Source organism: Trichosurus vulpecula, chromosome 3 (genome assembly GCF_011100635.1).
Source record: "Trichosurus vulpecula isolate mTriVul1 chromosome 3, mTriVul1.pri, whole genome shotgun sequence".
Taxonomy (NCBI): domain Eukaryota; kingdom Metazoa; phylum Chordata; class Mammalia; order Diprotodontia; family Phalangeridae; genus Trichosurus; species Trichosurus vulpecula.
In genome coordinates this window covers 59,954,610-59,970,332 of record NC_050575.1, presented here as the reverse complement: position 1 = coordinate 59,970,332, position 15,723 = coordinate 59,954,610, and the positions used below count along the sequence as shown (strand labels likewise).

The 15,723-nt window shown below is 44.5% G+C and overlaps 1 protein-coding gene across 1 annotated transcript in view; it reads right to left on the bottom strand.

The window, feature by feature from the left end:
* The window catches only part of ADAMTS2 (ADAM metallopeptidase with thrombospondin type 1 motif 2), a 472,420-nt gene extending 468,143 nt beyond the window's left edge, over nt 1-4,277 (bottom strand). Inside the window, exons 1-2 of the mRNA XM_036749669.1 lie at nt 3,851-4,277; nt 2,286-2,647 (exon numbers count right to left, since the gene is read on the bottom strand). Coding sequence (XP_036605564.1) covers nt 2,286-2,647; nt 3,851-3,950 — 462 coding nt within the window. The 5' untranslated portion in view covers nt 3,951-4,277. The remainder of the gene's footprint in view (nt 1-2,285; nt 2,648-3,850) is intronic.
* Nucleotides 4,278-15,723: the final 11,446 nt, after the last annotated feature.

Here is a 15,723-nt window from a genome sequence, read left to right as displayed (position 1 = left end):
GGGAAGGACTTGAAGCTGGGAGATAATTAAAAATAAAATCAGAGACTGACTATTCGCATTTTGAGATACTTACCTCTAAAAAAAATCTTCACACATCAATTCCCATAATGCATTTGACTGTTGGTTCACAGATAATTTTCTACTCAATAGAAAAAGTGAAGGTACAAAGAGTCTGTGTGTCACCAGAAGTCAATCAGAAACAAAAATCTCCTGCAGTTATGTAAGTCAATGTGAAAACAATATTAACTTTACACTTAGTTGGGGTTTTTTTGTTTGGTTGGTTTTTTTTCCTTTTTTCACATCAACAAGTTGTTACTGAACACTATCCCAGTGCTGGGTCTTGCTTTTCACTTTCCAGAAGCAGGCCTATTTTGTAAAGTGAGGGATGCCCATACCATGTGTAAGGATTTTTATTGATGATAACTTGGAGGAAGGGAATCGTCCTTGGAAATATTAAGTCTGAAAAGCAGCTTCATTTTGACTATCTTCATAAAGATTAAAGTACAGGTCCCTGAAGTGTTTATGTCTCCTAAACCCAATGCTTTGTCTGCTTAGGCCTGCCAAAGAAGAGTTTTCTAAGATTCACAGAGCCAGTCAACTCTATTCAACAGCAGGGCACAGAAAAGCGTGGAACAATTACCTCCAATGGAAACATGAGCCTGTGATGGAGAAGGAGAAATCACAGGAGCCGAGCAGCAATTCATGACAAAAACCGCCTTTCTCAACTAAACCGAGTGAGTGTGTGCCACGTAGCAATTAGTGTTAAACACACAGTGCGCCTGCTTCAGATGTCTGGCACCAACAGATACAGTCTGACCACTTGACTCGCATTCCAAACTCCAAATCTGCAGTTTCAGGCCTGCCACTCCACCCAGAACATCCCTGTCCAGAGCAGGGCCAGCAAGTGTTAGGTCTTTTTCTCCCATCCACTGAAGAGGAATCATTTAGGCTCAGAGAAATGCCCCACTCTGGATCTAGACAAGCACTGGGACTTTTGATCTCATCTCATTTTTCAAACCCAGGTCGGTCTGTCCTGGCTGCAGCATCTCCTCATGTTTAACCATGAGTACTGGAAACTGAATATTTGTAGAAACTAAACCTTGGGGCTACAGCTTTGCAATCTAGGGGTGGAGGGAATCTGGGGACAGGAATATTGGGGACAGGAATGTGTAAATTTCTGTATTTGCACATACTCCCATCCCTATTCCTAATCCCTGCCAAAAAAAAAGATAAAAGCAAACTGCATTTCCAGACCCCGGGGTATAAAAGCCAGAGCATAGCATGCCAACAAGTGTCTGACAGTTTGACTCTGCAATACTGAGTCTGTACCATCTGAGACTCAAGAGCTAGGGAATAACCAGGAATTTCTGCACTGTGAATGCTGTCCAGTTACCAGTTTATAAAGCAAGTCCTGGGAAGCTAACTTCCTCCCTCCCCTTACCTCCCCATCACAACAAGATAATGAAAATAACCAGACCAAAAAGCTTTAAGCATCTACTAAGCCAGCACTGTATATTAGGCACTGAGGGGTTTGGGGATAGGGGTTTTGAGTGGGGGGAGGTAAGACACAAAAAAGCTATGTCCCTGCCCTTTGCGGGGCTGTAACCACAGCAATCCTGAGAAATATACCAAACCACAGAGAGAGAAAGGGTGAAGTGGAGGGAGGGAAGGGCTCGCTGAGCCTAAGGAAGCTCTGTGGAAATAACCACTAGCTACACCTAGGCTCTAGAGGGACCAGCCCTATCAAATGAGGTAATATGCATAAAACGTGTTACAAATCTCAAATTATTGTATAAATGCTAGTTGTTATAATCACAGAATCGTAGAATCTGAGCTTGAAGGTGATCTACACTTAGCCTCCCACCCAATTCAAGGAATTCCCTTCTGTTTCATCCTTGACAAGGTGGGGGAAGGGGGCATCCAGTCCCCACCTGAATACTTCTCACCATCACGAATTCACCTTCTAACAAAGCAGCCTTGATTGTTAGAAAGGCCTGCCTTAAGTTAAACCCAAATTGGCTCCCCTGAAACTTTCTAGGCATCCCCACTGAACCATGATGGTCCTTCAAGTATTTGTCAACATCCATCTAGACCTTTTAAGTCTCTAGCGTAGATAACTCCACTTCTTCTAACTAATTCTAGTCCTGGTCACCCTCCTCTATCCACGTACCTACAACAAATGAACCCAGTTGCAACCTTGCTCCCGACCATTCCAGCTGCATTACTGGGAAAGGATTGAATTTGTGATTCTTAGTGCATGCACTGTACAAGAGAAAGAGACTCACCAGCCCATCACAGTTACTGATAGCGACGGAAGCATTGGGCAGACCAGTGATGCCGCCCACATAGAGACAGTTCCCCAAGAGTGGCTCTACTCGAGTCTCCTGGGAATCTTCCTGCCATTCAACAGTTGCACCCGGGGCCACAAGCCGGGAGTTCCGCCGCAGTCTGAAGTGGAAGTCTCTTCCAAACACAGTGACATTGTAAAATATCTGTTCGTTGGCATCCTCCCTGGGCAAGTCCCCAACATCCCTTCGGAATCGGCCTTTACCAGCTCCAGACACCAAATGTGATAAGAACTTGCCCTCTGCATCTGTGCTGGTTGGGATAACAAGTCTATACTCCTCTATGTTTCCCAAAAGTGGACCTGAAAATGGAAGGGGTAAGAAGAGGATATGTAAATTTAAACTCAATTCTCCATCAACCTAAGGTCATCTTTTCCAACCCTTTCATTTTACAGATGGGGAAACTGAGGCCCAGAGAAGAGAAGTGATTTGTCCAAGGTCACATATAGCTGCAGGACTAGGATTTGATCCCAGGTCTCCGAATATCCAAGACCAGAATCTTTTCTCTGGATCATGTTGCTACTCTCTTAACTATAAGCTTAGATGTAGAAGTTGGCAATATCAAAGACCAGGGGACAGTTAACAGCCTAGGCTGTCACCAGTTGGAGAAAAGGATCAAGGCCAGAAATAGAAGGCAACATGAATACTTCCCATCCTCAACCACCTTCGTGAACATCATTTAGCCCACAGACATCCCACCAAGGCTAGCCATTGGTCATCTCACTGGGCTAGGATGCATAAGCCCATGGAAGAGTCTGAATGCTATGAACCCCAGTGCCCACAGTGCACTAGAGAGAGGGGGGAACCTTCAGAGGCCACACGAGGGGAAACCCATAACATCAGCAGGTCATCAACTTAAAATGCTCTATCTGGACTCAGCCCGGCTAGGCTTCCCCAATTTCTCCCTGGGAAACGCACGGTCCAATCACAGGGAGGTTCCTGCTGGAGATTCCCACGCACAGCAGGCGCCCTGGGCAGTTGGGAAGGGGAGTGTCATTGGCCAACTAGGGCAGCCCCATGAGATCCTCCAGAGAGGGACCTGGTGGTGGTGTTCTTTAACCCTTTGAGGGATAAGACCTCTCCTCTACTTTAGTGCCCCTTACTTGCAGCTGGGTTTAGCCCTTCCAGGGACAGGCACTAAGTGAAACTTGATGCTTGGATCAGAGTTTGCGGTCGAGGGGCTCCAGCTGAGGAGGGAGCGAATTGCATTTTCCCCATCCTCATTGCCCCTCCTCTTGAGGTCCCCAACAAGGGCGTTGGGCGGGGGTAGGAGCGGGCAGAAGCCGGTTCTGTGGTCCCTGCCTCGGGCTTCTCAGGTTCTACTCTCCGGGGCACTGAAGACTGGGGGCGCCACGTCCCCCCAACCCGCGACTTCTCCAGGGCTCCGACACTGGGCGCGCCCTGGCCCCAAAGTTGGCCAACTCACACCCTGGGCGAGCGGAGTTAGCCCAAGTCCCTCCGGCGCGGGGCAGGGGGTTTGGAGTCCGGGCTGGAGTGGGACCTACCTCGGGGGCCAGAGCGGCTCAGGGCGCCCGTGGGCAGTGGCGGCAGCAGCAGCAGCGCCCAGCAGAGCAGGAGGCGAGCGGCTCCCGCTGGCAGATCCATGGCAGCCGAACCGCAGCCCGAGCTCCGCACGCGGAGCCGCGCTAAAGTTGCCCGCGAGCCGCCCAGCCCACATCTGGGGCAGCTGGAGCCGCCCGCAGCTGCAGTCCCCCGGGGCGCGGGGCGGAGGGAGGAGAAGGCGGGGGGCGCGGCGTGGGGAGGAAGAGAAGGAGGAGACGAGGAGCCGAAGACGCCCCAGCCTGCGGTGACCCGGCTGCTTCTCCTCAGCGCGTTTGTTCACTCAGCGGCGGCTCCTTCCCTGCCTTCCTCCTTCCCTCCCCTACCTCTCTCCCTCCCGCCCTAGCCCACACGCTGCAATCGCAGCGAAGCAGAGACACCAGGAGGCGGTTCGAGGGTAACGCCAAGGGGCCGGGGCGCGCAGTGAAGTCAGGCTGATTGACGGAAAAGCTGCCCGCCCAGCTTCGCGTGGGGCCAGCCCCGAACCCGGCTACCTCCTGTCCTTGTGGGAGGCGCCCCGGATCCCCAGGAGAGCGAGGGGGACCTCAGAGAGGGGTAAACTTCGGCTCCCGGCGACCCTAGGCGCCCTCAAGCTCTCTCCAAAGCACCTTCTCCTCCCGTACGCCCCACCTCCGTGCGCCTCAGAGACCAGCGCTGCACCAAAGTTGCTTTTCTTGGGTTCTTAACAGAAAAGCGAGCCAGGGTCCAAGGGGCAGAACAGCTGACTGTCAGGGCTACTAAGCTTCCACTGCAGATAGGAGTGGAGGGTGACTCTTGCTTCCCCAGCCCAGACGGGCCCCAGAATCCGATAGACGGGGCAGACCTTCCTCCTGTACTCAGGGGCCTGGGATCTTTTTATGGGGATGTCAGCAAGTCGAGAAAGGAAACGTGAACTCTCAGGAGGCTCACAGTCCTAGAAGGAGAGATAAGGAGCAACAAATAAATGCTATAAACCAAGCAGGAAGGAGAAGGATCCGGAAAGGGACTGGGAACAAGCGGAAGACTGTGGGAGAGTCACAGAAGGGATAGTTCACTTCAAGCTGGACTGATCCATAAAGGCTTCAAGGAAGAGGGGCCATTAACTAGGCCTGAAAGGTTGGGTAGGATTTTGACCCTAACACCTAGGCAAAGAGCATCTAGGTAAAGGGATTAACACGAGTGAAGTCTCAGAAAAAGAGGGAAAACAGTGATTATGTTCGGTGATGGTGAGCAGGCCAGTAGGGGTTGAACCACAAGGAATAGGACAAACGGGACCTCTCTTTGAGTCTTTCTAAAGCCTGGCCTGGCCACGAAGAAGTGGCTTCCTGGCTGATAGTAAGCACTTAATAAATGATTGTGGACAGACAGACTCTTTGCACAGGTTTATCTTTGCACCTGATCTGTTGTTGTTCTGCCCAGATCGACTATTTGTGACCCTATTTGCGGTTTTCTTAGCAAAGGTATGGAAGAGGTTTGCCACGTCCTTCTCCAACACATTTTACAGATGAGGAAACTGAGGCAAATAGGCATTTGCTTGGATTTTATTTTACTCTATCTTATTATTTACTCTTTTACAGCTGAGGAAATGAAGGCAGAGTAACCTCATTAAGTGACTTGTCTGTCCTATGTGTCTGAGGCTAGATTTGAACTCAGGTCTTCCTGACTCAAGGCCTAGGTGCCTCTAGAAACCTGAGGGGCAGAGAGGACATGGATTTACTGAAGTTCACACAAGGACAGTGGCAGAACTGGGATCTTGATCTTTCAACTCTAAGTCTAGTATTGTTTCTCTTCTATCACAAAGTCTGAGTAGAAATGTGGAGGTGGAAATGTGTAGGTTATATTTAGCCAACAGTGAGGAGCCCAGTTCCACTGGCATGGAGGAGGGTTCCTGTAGGGATTGTCCAGAGCCAAGCAAAGCAACTGAATAGAGATGCTTTCCTGCCTCTAGAAAGGTGGGTCAGTCAGTAAACGTTTACTAAGTGCCTGCTATATGCTAGGCACTGTGCTAATCTCTGGGGATGCAAAAAAAGGTAAAAGACAGCCCCTTGGCACCTAGGTGGCACAATGGATTGAGTGTCAACCCTGAAGTCAGGAGAACTCCAGTTCAAATCCGACTAGGCACTTACTAGCTGTGTGACCCTGGGCAAGTCACTTAACCCTGTTTGCCTCAGTTTCCTCTTCTGTAAAGTGAGTTTGGAGAAGGAAATGGCACACACTCCAGTATCTCTGCCAAGAAAATCCCAAAGAGTTATAAACAACTGAACAACAATTATTTTGCACTATTAATCACATCCAACCTTGCGACTCCTCCTAGTTTGTCTCTGTCATCATTTTACGTCTCCTACAGCAGAGAATGAGATGAATAGTGTCATGGAAACAGTGAACATGAACTTGGACAGCCTTCAAGAGATAGCGGAGCATAAAAGGGCCTACAGTGCTATGGTCCATGGAGTCATGAAGAGTCAGACATGACTGAACAGCAGGAACGACTTTTATTTGTAACTTACGTTGCCTCAACTAGGCTGTCAGATCCCTGAAGGCAGGAGTAATGGGATTATGGATTTGGAGGTGGAGGGAGCATTAAGATTGGTCCAGATCCTCTACTGTATATATGAGGAAACTGAGGTCCAGAGCAATTTAGTGACCTACTCAATGACCTTTAAGGGTCCTTACAACTCCAAATCCTACGATCCATGATACTCAAAGAGTATATGTGTCGCTGCACAAATACCGGCTAGCTCAAAATGAAAAGGCACTGAGACACAGCCTTGAATTAACACTCTTCTTCCATTGTTAATAGTCCCCACTCTGAGCCACAGATCCATGGGCAGAGAAGAAGGGTTATTTACCAGTCACTGTCTGGAAGTTGCTTTCCTGTCTCCTGTCTGTCAGGCAGTTTCCAGACATTTAGGTGAAATTTAATGTGAATCATTGTGTGACCTTTATAGTGTTTTCTCACTGATAGAAAAGAAGAGAAACTACCATTTGAAATAAATTTAGCTTTGGCACCATTCTTTCCATGTTTGGCCATGGCTCCTGAATCAACAGGCATTTATTAAGTGCTATGTGCCAGGCACTGTCCTAAGTGCTGTAGATTCAAAAGCAAAAGTGAAAGTTTGTCCATCAAGAAGCTTACCTTCTAACAGGGGAGAGAACTCATACATTTGTTGTGGTTGTCACACAGCTAGTAAAGTGTCTGAGGCCAGATTTGAACTCAGATCCTCCTTACTCCAGGCCTGGTACTCTACCCACTGTACCACCTAGCTACCTATGCATTAATACATACATAGCATATGCAGAATAAATAAATACCAAGTAGTTTGGGAAAGAGGGTAGCAGCAGCCAGGAGGATCAGGAAAGGTTCAATGTAGAAGGTGATACTTAAAATGAGTCTTGAAGGAGACTAGGAATTCTGAGAGACAGAGACGAGGAGGGAATATATTCCAAGCACTGGGACAACCAGGACAAAGACATTGAGACAAGAGACGGAACATCATGTGTGAGGAATAGAAAATAGGCCAGTATGGGTGAACTAGAGAATGCATGGAGGGGAGAAATGCAAAAAAGTCAAGACCTTCTAGCCAGCCAAGCATGGTTCTTTAGCCCTTTCTACAGCAGAATCCTCCCAGACATCACGCCCTTCTCTGAAAAGCTGTGGCAGAAATCAGCATCAAAGGAAAGTGGGATGTCAATACCCTTCTTGGAGCCCTGCCCTCCTCAAGTCCCCTACCACATCAAGGTGGTGGGGAGGAGAAGGTAGATTTAGTGGACCTTTCCAGAAATCATAGGATTATAGGGACTTTTGTTGTTCTTTTGTTGTTCAGTTGTGTCCAACACTTCGTGGCCCCATTTTGGGATTTTCTTGGAGATATTAGAGTGGTTTGCTATTTCCTTCTCCAGATCATTTTACAGATGAGGAAACTGAGGCAAACAGGGTTAAATGACTTGCCCAGGGTCACATAGCCAGTGTCTGAGGCCAGATTTGAACACGGGAAGATGAGCTTTCTTGACTCCAGGCCTGGCACTCTATCCACAGTGCCACCTAGCAGTCCCATAGGGACTTTACAACTCATCCAATCCAATCCTCTCATGTTACAGATAAGGAAACTGAGTCCCAGAAAGGTAAGTGACTTGTCACATATAAAGACTGCAGAGACAGCCTGAAATGAGGCCACAAATGACAATGGGGCACCATGAAAAAAGCAGCGGCCCCAGCATCAAGGGACCTCAATTTGAGTCCTGGCTTTTCCATTGATTCGCCTCTCAAAGAGGAATTGGACAACAGCAACAGTTCTTTACCTGAGTCCATGGATAGATTTCAGGAAGTACATGAACTTGGATAGGAAAAAAAAATCATATCTTTATTTTCACTAACCTCGCATTGAAATTTAGTCTTTCCTTCAATTATCAATTTAAGAAAAAACATTGTTTTGAGAAGGGGTTTATGGGCTTCCCCAGACTGCCAAATGTGTCCAAGAGACAGAAAAGATTAAGAATCCGTGGACTAGGGGGGTCTTTAAGATTCCTTCTAGCTCTGAAATTATATGGTTCTGTGATCCATTGCCTGAGGACCAGGAAATGTCCAGGGCTTGAAGAGTTGGATTGGGAAAAGGTTGGTAGCTAGCTCGATGCCAACAGCCAAGGGCATCCAAGACAAAGGCAAACCTTTGGACCATGGCTGTCCCATGGAAAACTGTCTCATTAATTATGGAATTGAGGGAATAAAAAGCACAATCAGGGAAAATTTTTATTGAACACATTTGTCTGATCCTAAAATAACTAATATCTCACCTCAGATGACAGTTATGGAACACTCAGTCCCATTCCTTCTTCTTCTCACCTCAACCTTGGTCAAATTACTTTGTTTTGAAAGGTGTCTACCTTCTAATCCAACCTCCATATTTCACTAATAGAGAAATTCTGACCCAGAGAAGCAGAGTGACTGGCCCAAGGTCACACAGCAAACTGTTTGCAAAACTAGAATTAGAAGCCAGGACTCCTGCCCCCTTTTGTATTAGACTTCTACCAACTCCTTTGAAACACTCTGATCCTCAGTTTCCTTTCCTGTAAATTGGGGATAATAATAGTCTTGGTCTTTAAATAACAATAAAAACAGCTGATATTTATATAGTGCTTCGTAGTTTGCCAAACACTCTGCATACATTGTCTAATTTGAACCTCAGTAACCCTGTGAGGCAGCTGCTCTAGGTACTATTATCTCCACTTTACAGATGGGGAAAGTGACATGTGGAAGGCTAAGTGGTTGGCCCATGACCACACAGGTTTAGAAGTAGAATTTTAACCCAAGATAACCTGAATCAGAACTCAACATCCTAGCCACCCAACCATGCCACTTCTATTTAATGGACCCACATGGAGAAGAAGAATTCCGTTTGGTCCCAGAAGGCAAAACTAGGAGCAGTGGTTGGAAATCTCAGAGAGACAGATCTTTACTCAACATAAGAAAATTCTTCCTACCAATAAAAAAACTATGCAAAAGTAAAATGAGTTGTTTCAGGAGGTAGTTATTTCCCCATCCCCAGAGAGCTTCAAGTGAAGGCAGACATATCAGAATGTTGCAGAAGAGATTTCTGCTCAGGTAAAGGGTAGATTCTGTCAGCTTTCCATTCATGGTATTTGCTAGAATGTAAGATCTTCGAGGGCAGGGACTGTATCTTCAGCTCCTAATATAGTGTCTGGTACGTAGAAGGCACATAATAAATGCTTGTTGGTTGATTACTTTGGACCCATGGCCAAACATGACAGTTATCTAGCCAGAATTAAGACTCAGCGACCCATGAAATCTTAGGGCTATAAAGGACCCTAGAAGGGAGACATGTAATTAGACAGAGGGTCTTGGAGTGGTTCTCTTATGTTTTGATGGTCTTAAAAGAAGAATGGAAAAGGAAGGAGAAAATAATGCATTAGAATGGGGAAAATTATCTCAAAAAATCTGGATGCCCAAAGAGAAGTCTATATAAACAAGGAGGAAGGAGTGGGGAAGTGAGTAACACTGGAATCTCACTCATCTGAAGTGGTCAAGGGGGGTGAGGGTATCCACACACAGTTCAGTACATAACTACATTTCATTCAATCAGCAAACAGAAGGGAAAGTGGAGGAGAGAGGGAGGAAAAAGAGGAAAGGTAGATCAAGGGAAAGATTATCCCAACTAAAACAAACTCTAAGGATATACAAAAAATATCTATAAGAATTCTTTTTTAATGGGATTTTCCCCCCCTGCTTTCAATTTATTCATTTATTTTAGTTTTCAACATTCACTTCCACAAGATTCCCATTTTTCCCAATTTTCTCCCCATCTCTCCCTTCCCTCCACCCCATGACAGTGTGCATTTTGATTACCCCTTCCCTCAATCTGCCCTCCTTTCTATCACCACCCCCCTTCTCTAATCCCCTTCCCTTTCTATTTTCCTGTAGGGTAAGCTAGATTTCTATACCCCATTGCCTGTGTATCTTATTTCCCAGTTGCATGTAAAAACAATTTTTAACATTCATTTTTTAAAACTTTGAGTTCCAAATTCTCTCCCTTCCTCCCTCCCTACCTACCTTCATTGAGAGGGCAAGTAATTCGATTTGGTTATACATGTGTACTCGTGCAAAACACTTCCATAATAGTCATATTGTGAAAGACTAACTATATTTCCCTCCATCCTATCCCACCCCCCCATTTATTCTAGTCTCTCCTTTGACCCTGTCCCTCCTCAAAAGGAAAAGTACTACAATCAAATTGTGTGTTTATACATACATATACATACATATATAGATACACATATATATGTATATATACACATGTATATAGATATACATATATATATATACACCCTCCAACTATCCTAATAATGAGAAAGGTCTTGGTCTCATGAATTACAAATATCATTTTTCCATGTAGGAGTGTAAACAGTTCAACTTTAATAAGTCCCTTATGATTTCTCTTTTCTGTTTACCTATTCATGCTTCTCTTGAGTCTTGTATTTGAAAGTCAAATTTCCTATTTAGCTCTGGCTTCTCAAGAATGCATTAAATTTCTCTATGTCATTGAATATCAGTTTTTCCCCCTCACTGATCACACTCAGTTTTTCTGGGTAGGTGATTCTTGGTTTTAATCCTAGCTCCTTTGACCTCTGGAATATCGTATTCCAAGCCCTCCATTCCCTTAATGTAGAAGCTGCTAAATCTTGTATTATCCTGATTATGTTTCCACAATACTTGAATTGTTTCTTTCTGGCTGTTTGCAATATTTTCTCCTGTCTCAGGACAGTTTTCCTTAATAATTTCTTAAAAGATGATACCTAGGCTCTTTTTTTGATCCTGGCTTTCAGGTAGTTCAATAATTTTAAAAATTATCTCTCCTGGATATATTTCCTAGGTCAGTTGTTTTTCCAATGAGATATTTCACATTGTCTTCTATTTTTTCATTCTTTTGGTTTTGTTTTAAAATATCTTGATTTCTCATAAAGTTATTAGCTTCCATTTGCTCCATTCTAATTTTTAAGGAATTATATTCTTCAGTGAGCTTTTGGACCTCCTTTTCTATTTGGCTGTTCCTGCTTTTTAAAGCATTCTTCTCCTCACTGGCTTTTTGGACCTCATTTGCCATTTGGGTTAGTCTATTTTTAAGTTGTTATTTTCTTCAATATTTTTGGGTCTCCTTTAACAAGCTGTTGACTCATTTTTCATGATTTTCTTGCATCACTCTCTTCTCTTCCCAATTTTTCCTCTACTTCTCTTGCTTGATTTTCAAAATCCTTTTTGAGCTCTTCCATGGCCTAAGACCAGTTAATATTTTTCTTGGAGGCTCTGGATGTAGGAGCTTTGACTTTGTTGTCTTCTTCTGGTTGTATATTTTGATCTTCCTCGTCACCAAAGTAAGATTCTATAGTCTGAGGTTTTTCCTGCTTTTTGTTCATTTTCCCAGCCAATTACTTGACTTTTTAACTCTTTGTTAAGATAGGGCTCTGCTCCCAGTGTGGAGGGTGTACTGTCCCAAGCTTTCAGGGTTTTGTGCAGCTGTTTGCAGAGATACTTCTAGGGATCTGTAAGTTTTCAGTTCTTCTAAGGTTTGGGAGAGGCGTTTACTCCTCTCTTGTCCTGTGCTCTGGTCAGTGAGTGACCACAAGCACTCTTCTCCACTTTGAAACTGTGAAGAGGGTCTCCTCTCCTCTGCTCCCACAAGCTGTGCTATGCCAGCACTCTTCCTCACCCCAGGACTGCCACCTAGGACTATGACCCAGATCTAAGTATGGGTAAACCAACAAAATCCTGCCTCAGTTTCAGCAAAGAGATCCCTGCAATCTCCTTCTGATCAGTTGCTCAATCCCCTTACCATGTGTGGGTTGAGAGCTCTGGAAGTACCTGCCCACTGCTGCCCCAGCCCCAGGGCTGTGCTGGGGCCAGGGCTGCACTGTGCTCCTTTCTCACCCAGGTCCAATAGACCTTTCCTACTGACCTTCTAAGTTGTCTTTGGCATTTGTGGGTTGAGAAGTCTGGAAAACACCTCAGCTGCCAGTGATTCAGTCCCCTGAGTCCTGCCCCAGGTTTGCTGGGGCCCAGTCTGTGCTGGCATGGCCCACACTGGACTATGTTCCTGTCCCAGCCTGGTGCAACAGACCTTTTCTGTAGACCATCCAGGTTATCTTGGGCTGGAAATTTGTTGGAGCGGAGAGCTCAGGCAAGTCCCTGCCTTTACTCTGTCATCTTGGCTCTGCCCCTAACAGCTCTCTTTATGGTCGTAAAGAATTAGAAATTGAGGAGGTACCCATTAACTGGGGAATGAGTAAACTAATTATGGTATGTAAATGTGATGAACGGAGAAGTGTGTAAGAGATATTGGAGTACAGTGTATAAGCTACTGAACTTGCGGTCGAGAAGAGTTTGAATCCTGCCACCTACACACTGTATGACCATAGAAGGTCTTGGTCTTAACTTCTTTAAGTCTCCATTTCCTTTTCTGTAAGGTATGGATTAAACACCTGTAGTGTTACCACACAAAGCTGTTGTGAGATTCAGATGAGACAATAGATAGATATAAAACACCTTGCAAGATTTAGAGTGCTATATAAATGCCAATTATTATGTTGGGTGGTCAGGATTTGTTACTAGTGAAAAATGATTTAATTAAATTCTTGGAAAACTGTGGTATAGGAGGAAAGAGTACGTGCTTTAGAAGAGAAAAACCCGGGTTTAAGTACCAGCTCAGATGTTTACTAACTGCTGGTCTGCGATAAAGTCCCTGTCACTTAGGCATTAGAAGATTAGCTTCTCCAGGTCAGGGAGTGTTTTTGCCTTTCTTTGTGTCCCCAGAGCTTAAAACAATGCCTGACACATAAAAGGCCCTTAAAATGTTTATTGAACCTTTCTCAGGCTCAGTTTCCTCATCTGTAAAAATGGGGAAATTATATTTACACTTCATCTTCAAGCTACTGTAAGGATCAAGTGAAATAAAGTATGCAGAGTGCTTTATAAACTGTGAGGTAGTATGGTACAGTGGATAGAGGACTGGACTGGGAGTCAAATCCTACTTCAGATACTTAATCACTGTGTGACTCTGGGTGAGTCACTTAACTTCTCTAAGCCTCAGTCTCCTCATCTGTAAAACGGGAATTATAATAGCTCTTCCCTCCAGGATGTTTTGAGAATTAAACACGATGATCTATGTAAGGGCTTCACAAAACTTAAAACACTATTTAAGTGAGAACTATGATTATTTTTATGATTATGATGATAAAAGCACTATACATACACTGTTCACTACTGGAAAAGAAAGGATAATCATTGAACAGCCACACGCTCAACTGGAGAATTAGAGGAAGCATCTCAGCATGATGGGTGAGCTGCTCAGGAAGGATTTATAGGAGGACATAGATAAGAGGTGTACAGCAAGGCACAGTGGGAAGAGCAATGACTCAGGAGTCAGAGGACCTGGGTTCAAATCCTACCTATAATACTTATGATACAGCAGGTGCTTAATATATGCTTGTTCACTTGACTATCTCTTTGACCTTGTGCAAGTCACTTAAAATCCCTGAGCCTTAGCTTCCTCATCTATAAAATGATAGCCTCTGAATGTGTATGTATGCATGTATCTATGTGTATATGTATGTATGTGTATGTATGTGTATATATATATATATGTAAAAGAAAGAGAGCAGACACAGGGTGAGTTGAGGATGAAGGGAAGATAGCTAAAAGAAATAAAATGAAATTAAGGGATGAGAGAGTAACTTACTGAGAGAGGGAGATAGGGAGAGATAGAATGGGGTGGATTATCTCCCATAAAGGTGGCAAGAGGAAGCAGTTCTAGGAGAGGAGGGGAGTGGGCAGGTGAGGGGGGAATGAGTGAACCTTGCTCTCATCAGATTTGGCCTGAGGGGGAATACCATACATACTCAGTTGGGTATCTTACCCCACAGGAAAGAAGAGGGAGGAAGATAAAAAAAAAAAATAAAAGGCAGGGGGATGATGGAGTGGAGGGCAGATGGGGGTGGAGGTAATCAAAACAAACACTTTGGAAAGGGGACAGGGTCAAGGAAGAAAATTCAATAAAGCGGGATGGGTTGGAAGGAGCAAAATGTAGTTAGCCTTTCACAACATGAATATTGTGGAAGGGTTATACATAATAATACATGTGTGGCCTAGGTTGAATTGCTCAACTTCTTAGGGAGGGTGGGTGGGAAGGAAAGAGGGAAGGGAATTTGGAACTCAAAGTTTTAAAATCAGATGTTCAAAAACAAAAAACTTTTTGTATGCAACTAAAAAATAAGATACACAGGCAATGGGGCGTAGAAATTTATCTTGCCCTACAAGAAAGGAAGGGAAAAGGGGATGAGAGGGTCTCTGAATTCCTTTCCAGCTATAGGTCTATGATCCTATGATCTATGTTTCATTAGGGCTACCCACATAGATGAGATTGTAGATTGGTCGAAGTATTGAATTATGATTCCCTACTGGCCACAGAGAGGGAAGGAAGTAAACAGTGACTTACTCAGAGGAGGTGGTCTGAGTAGACTCACGATGAAGACCACTGCTGGACAAGTGCCAGGTCCAGGCTGCTTTGGAAGGGGGAGGGGAAGCTGGAAATATATGACTATAAATGGAATCTGGGAGGCACATTCAGAGCGCAGAACAAAAAGCAATTTTCACCTAGAAACCAAAGGCAGCAGATGCAGGCACGGGTACCAACTGGTGAGGGACAATCCAGTCCTAGCCCTCCAGGGCAAGCTAGGGCATCTGTACCTTCCTGATTACTCTTGCAAAAAAAAAAAAACAAGAAAAAGAATCAAAAGGCTTTCCAAAAAATATTTCCCTTGTATTCATTCTATAGCTGATTCCAGGCTCTGATATGCAGGAAAAGCATCAAGTCTCTTCTGGATACCACGCTGGATACAGACTTCCCATTGTTTCCCAAGCTATGTAGTACCAGGCTTAAAAAAAATTTTTTTTCTATCCTTAATGGGAATAATGATAATAAAAGACAGTCATATTTATTCTGCTATCCTTATTTCTTGCCACTGACTTATACAGAATCAGAGAATATGCCTTCCTTAGAAGGCATCCAACTCAACCTCTCTCTTCACACAAGTTTCCCCTCTATACATGATTCCTGACAGGTAGCCATCAAATGTTTTTCTTGAACAATACCAGGGATGGAGAGCATGTTACTTATATGGGTAATCTATTCCACTGTCAAACCATTCTGATTATTAGGAAGTTCTTGCTCATACTAAAATGAAATCTACTTCCTTGTGACTTTTACCGAGTGTTCATAGTTCAATGCAATTCAAGAAATGGAGAATGCAGAGATAAAAATTATAATCCCGGCCT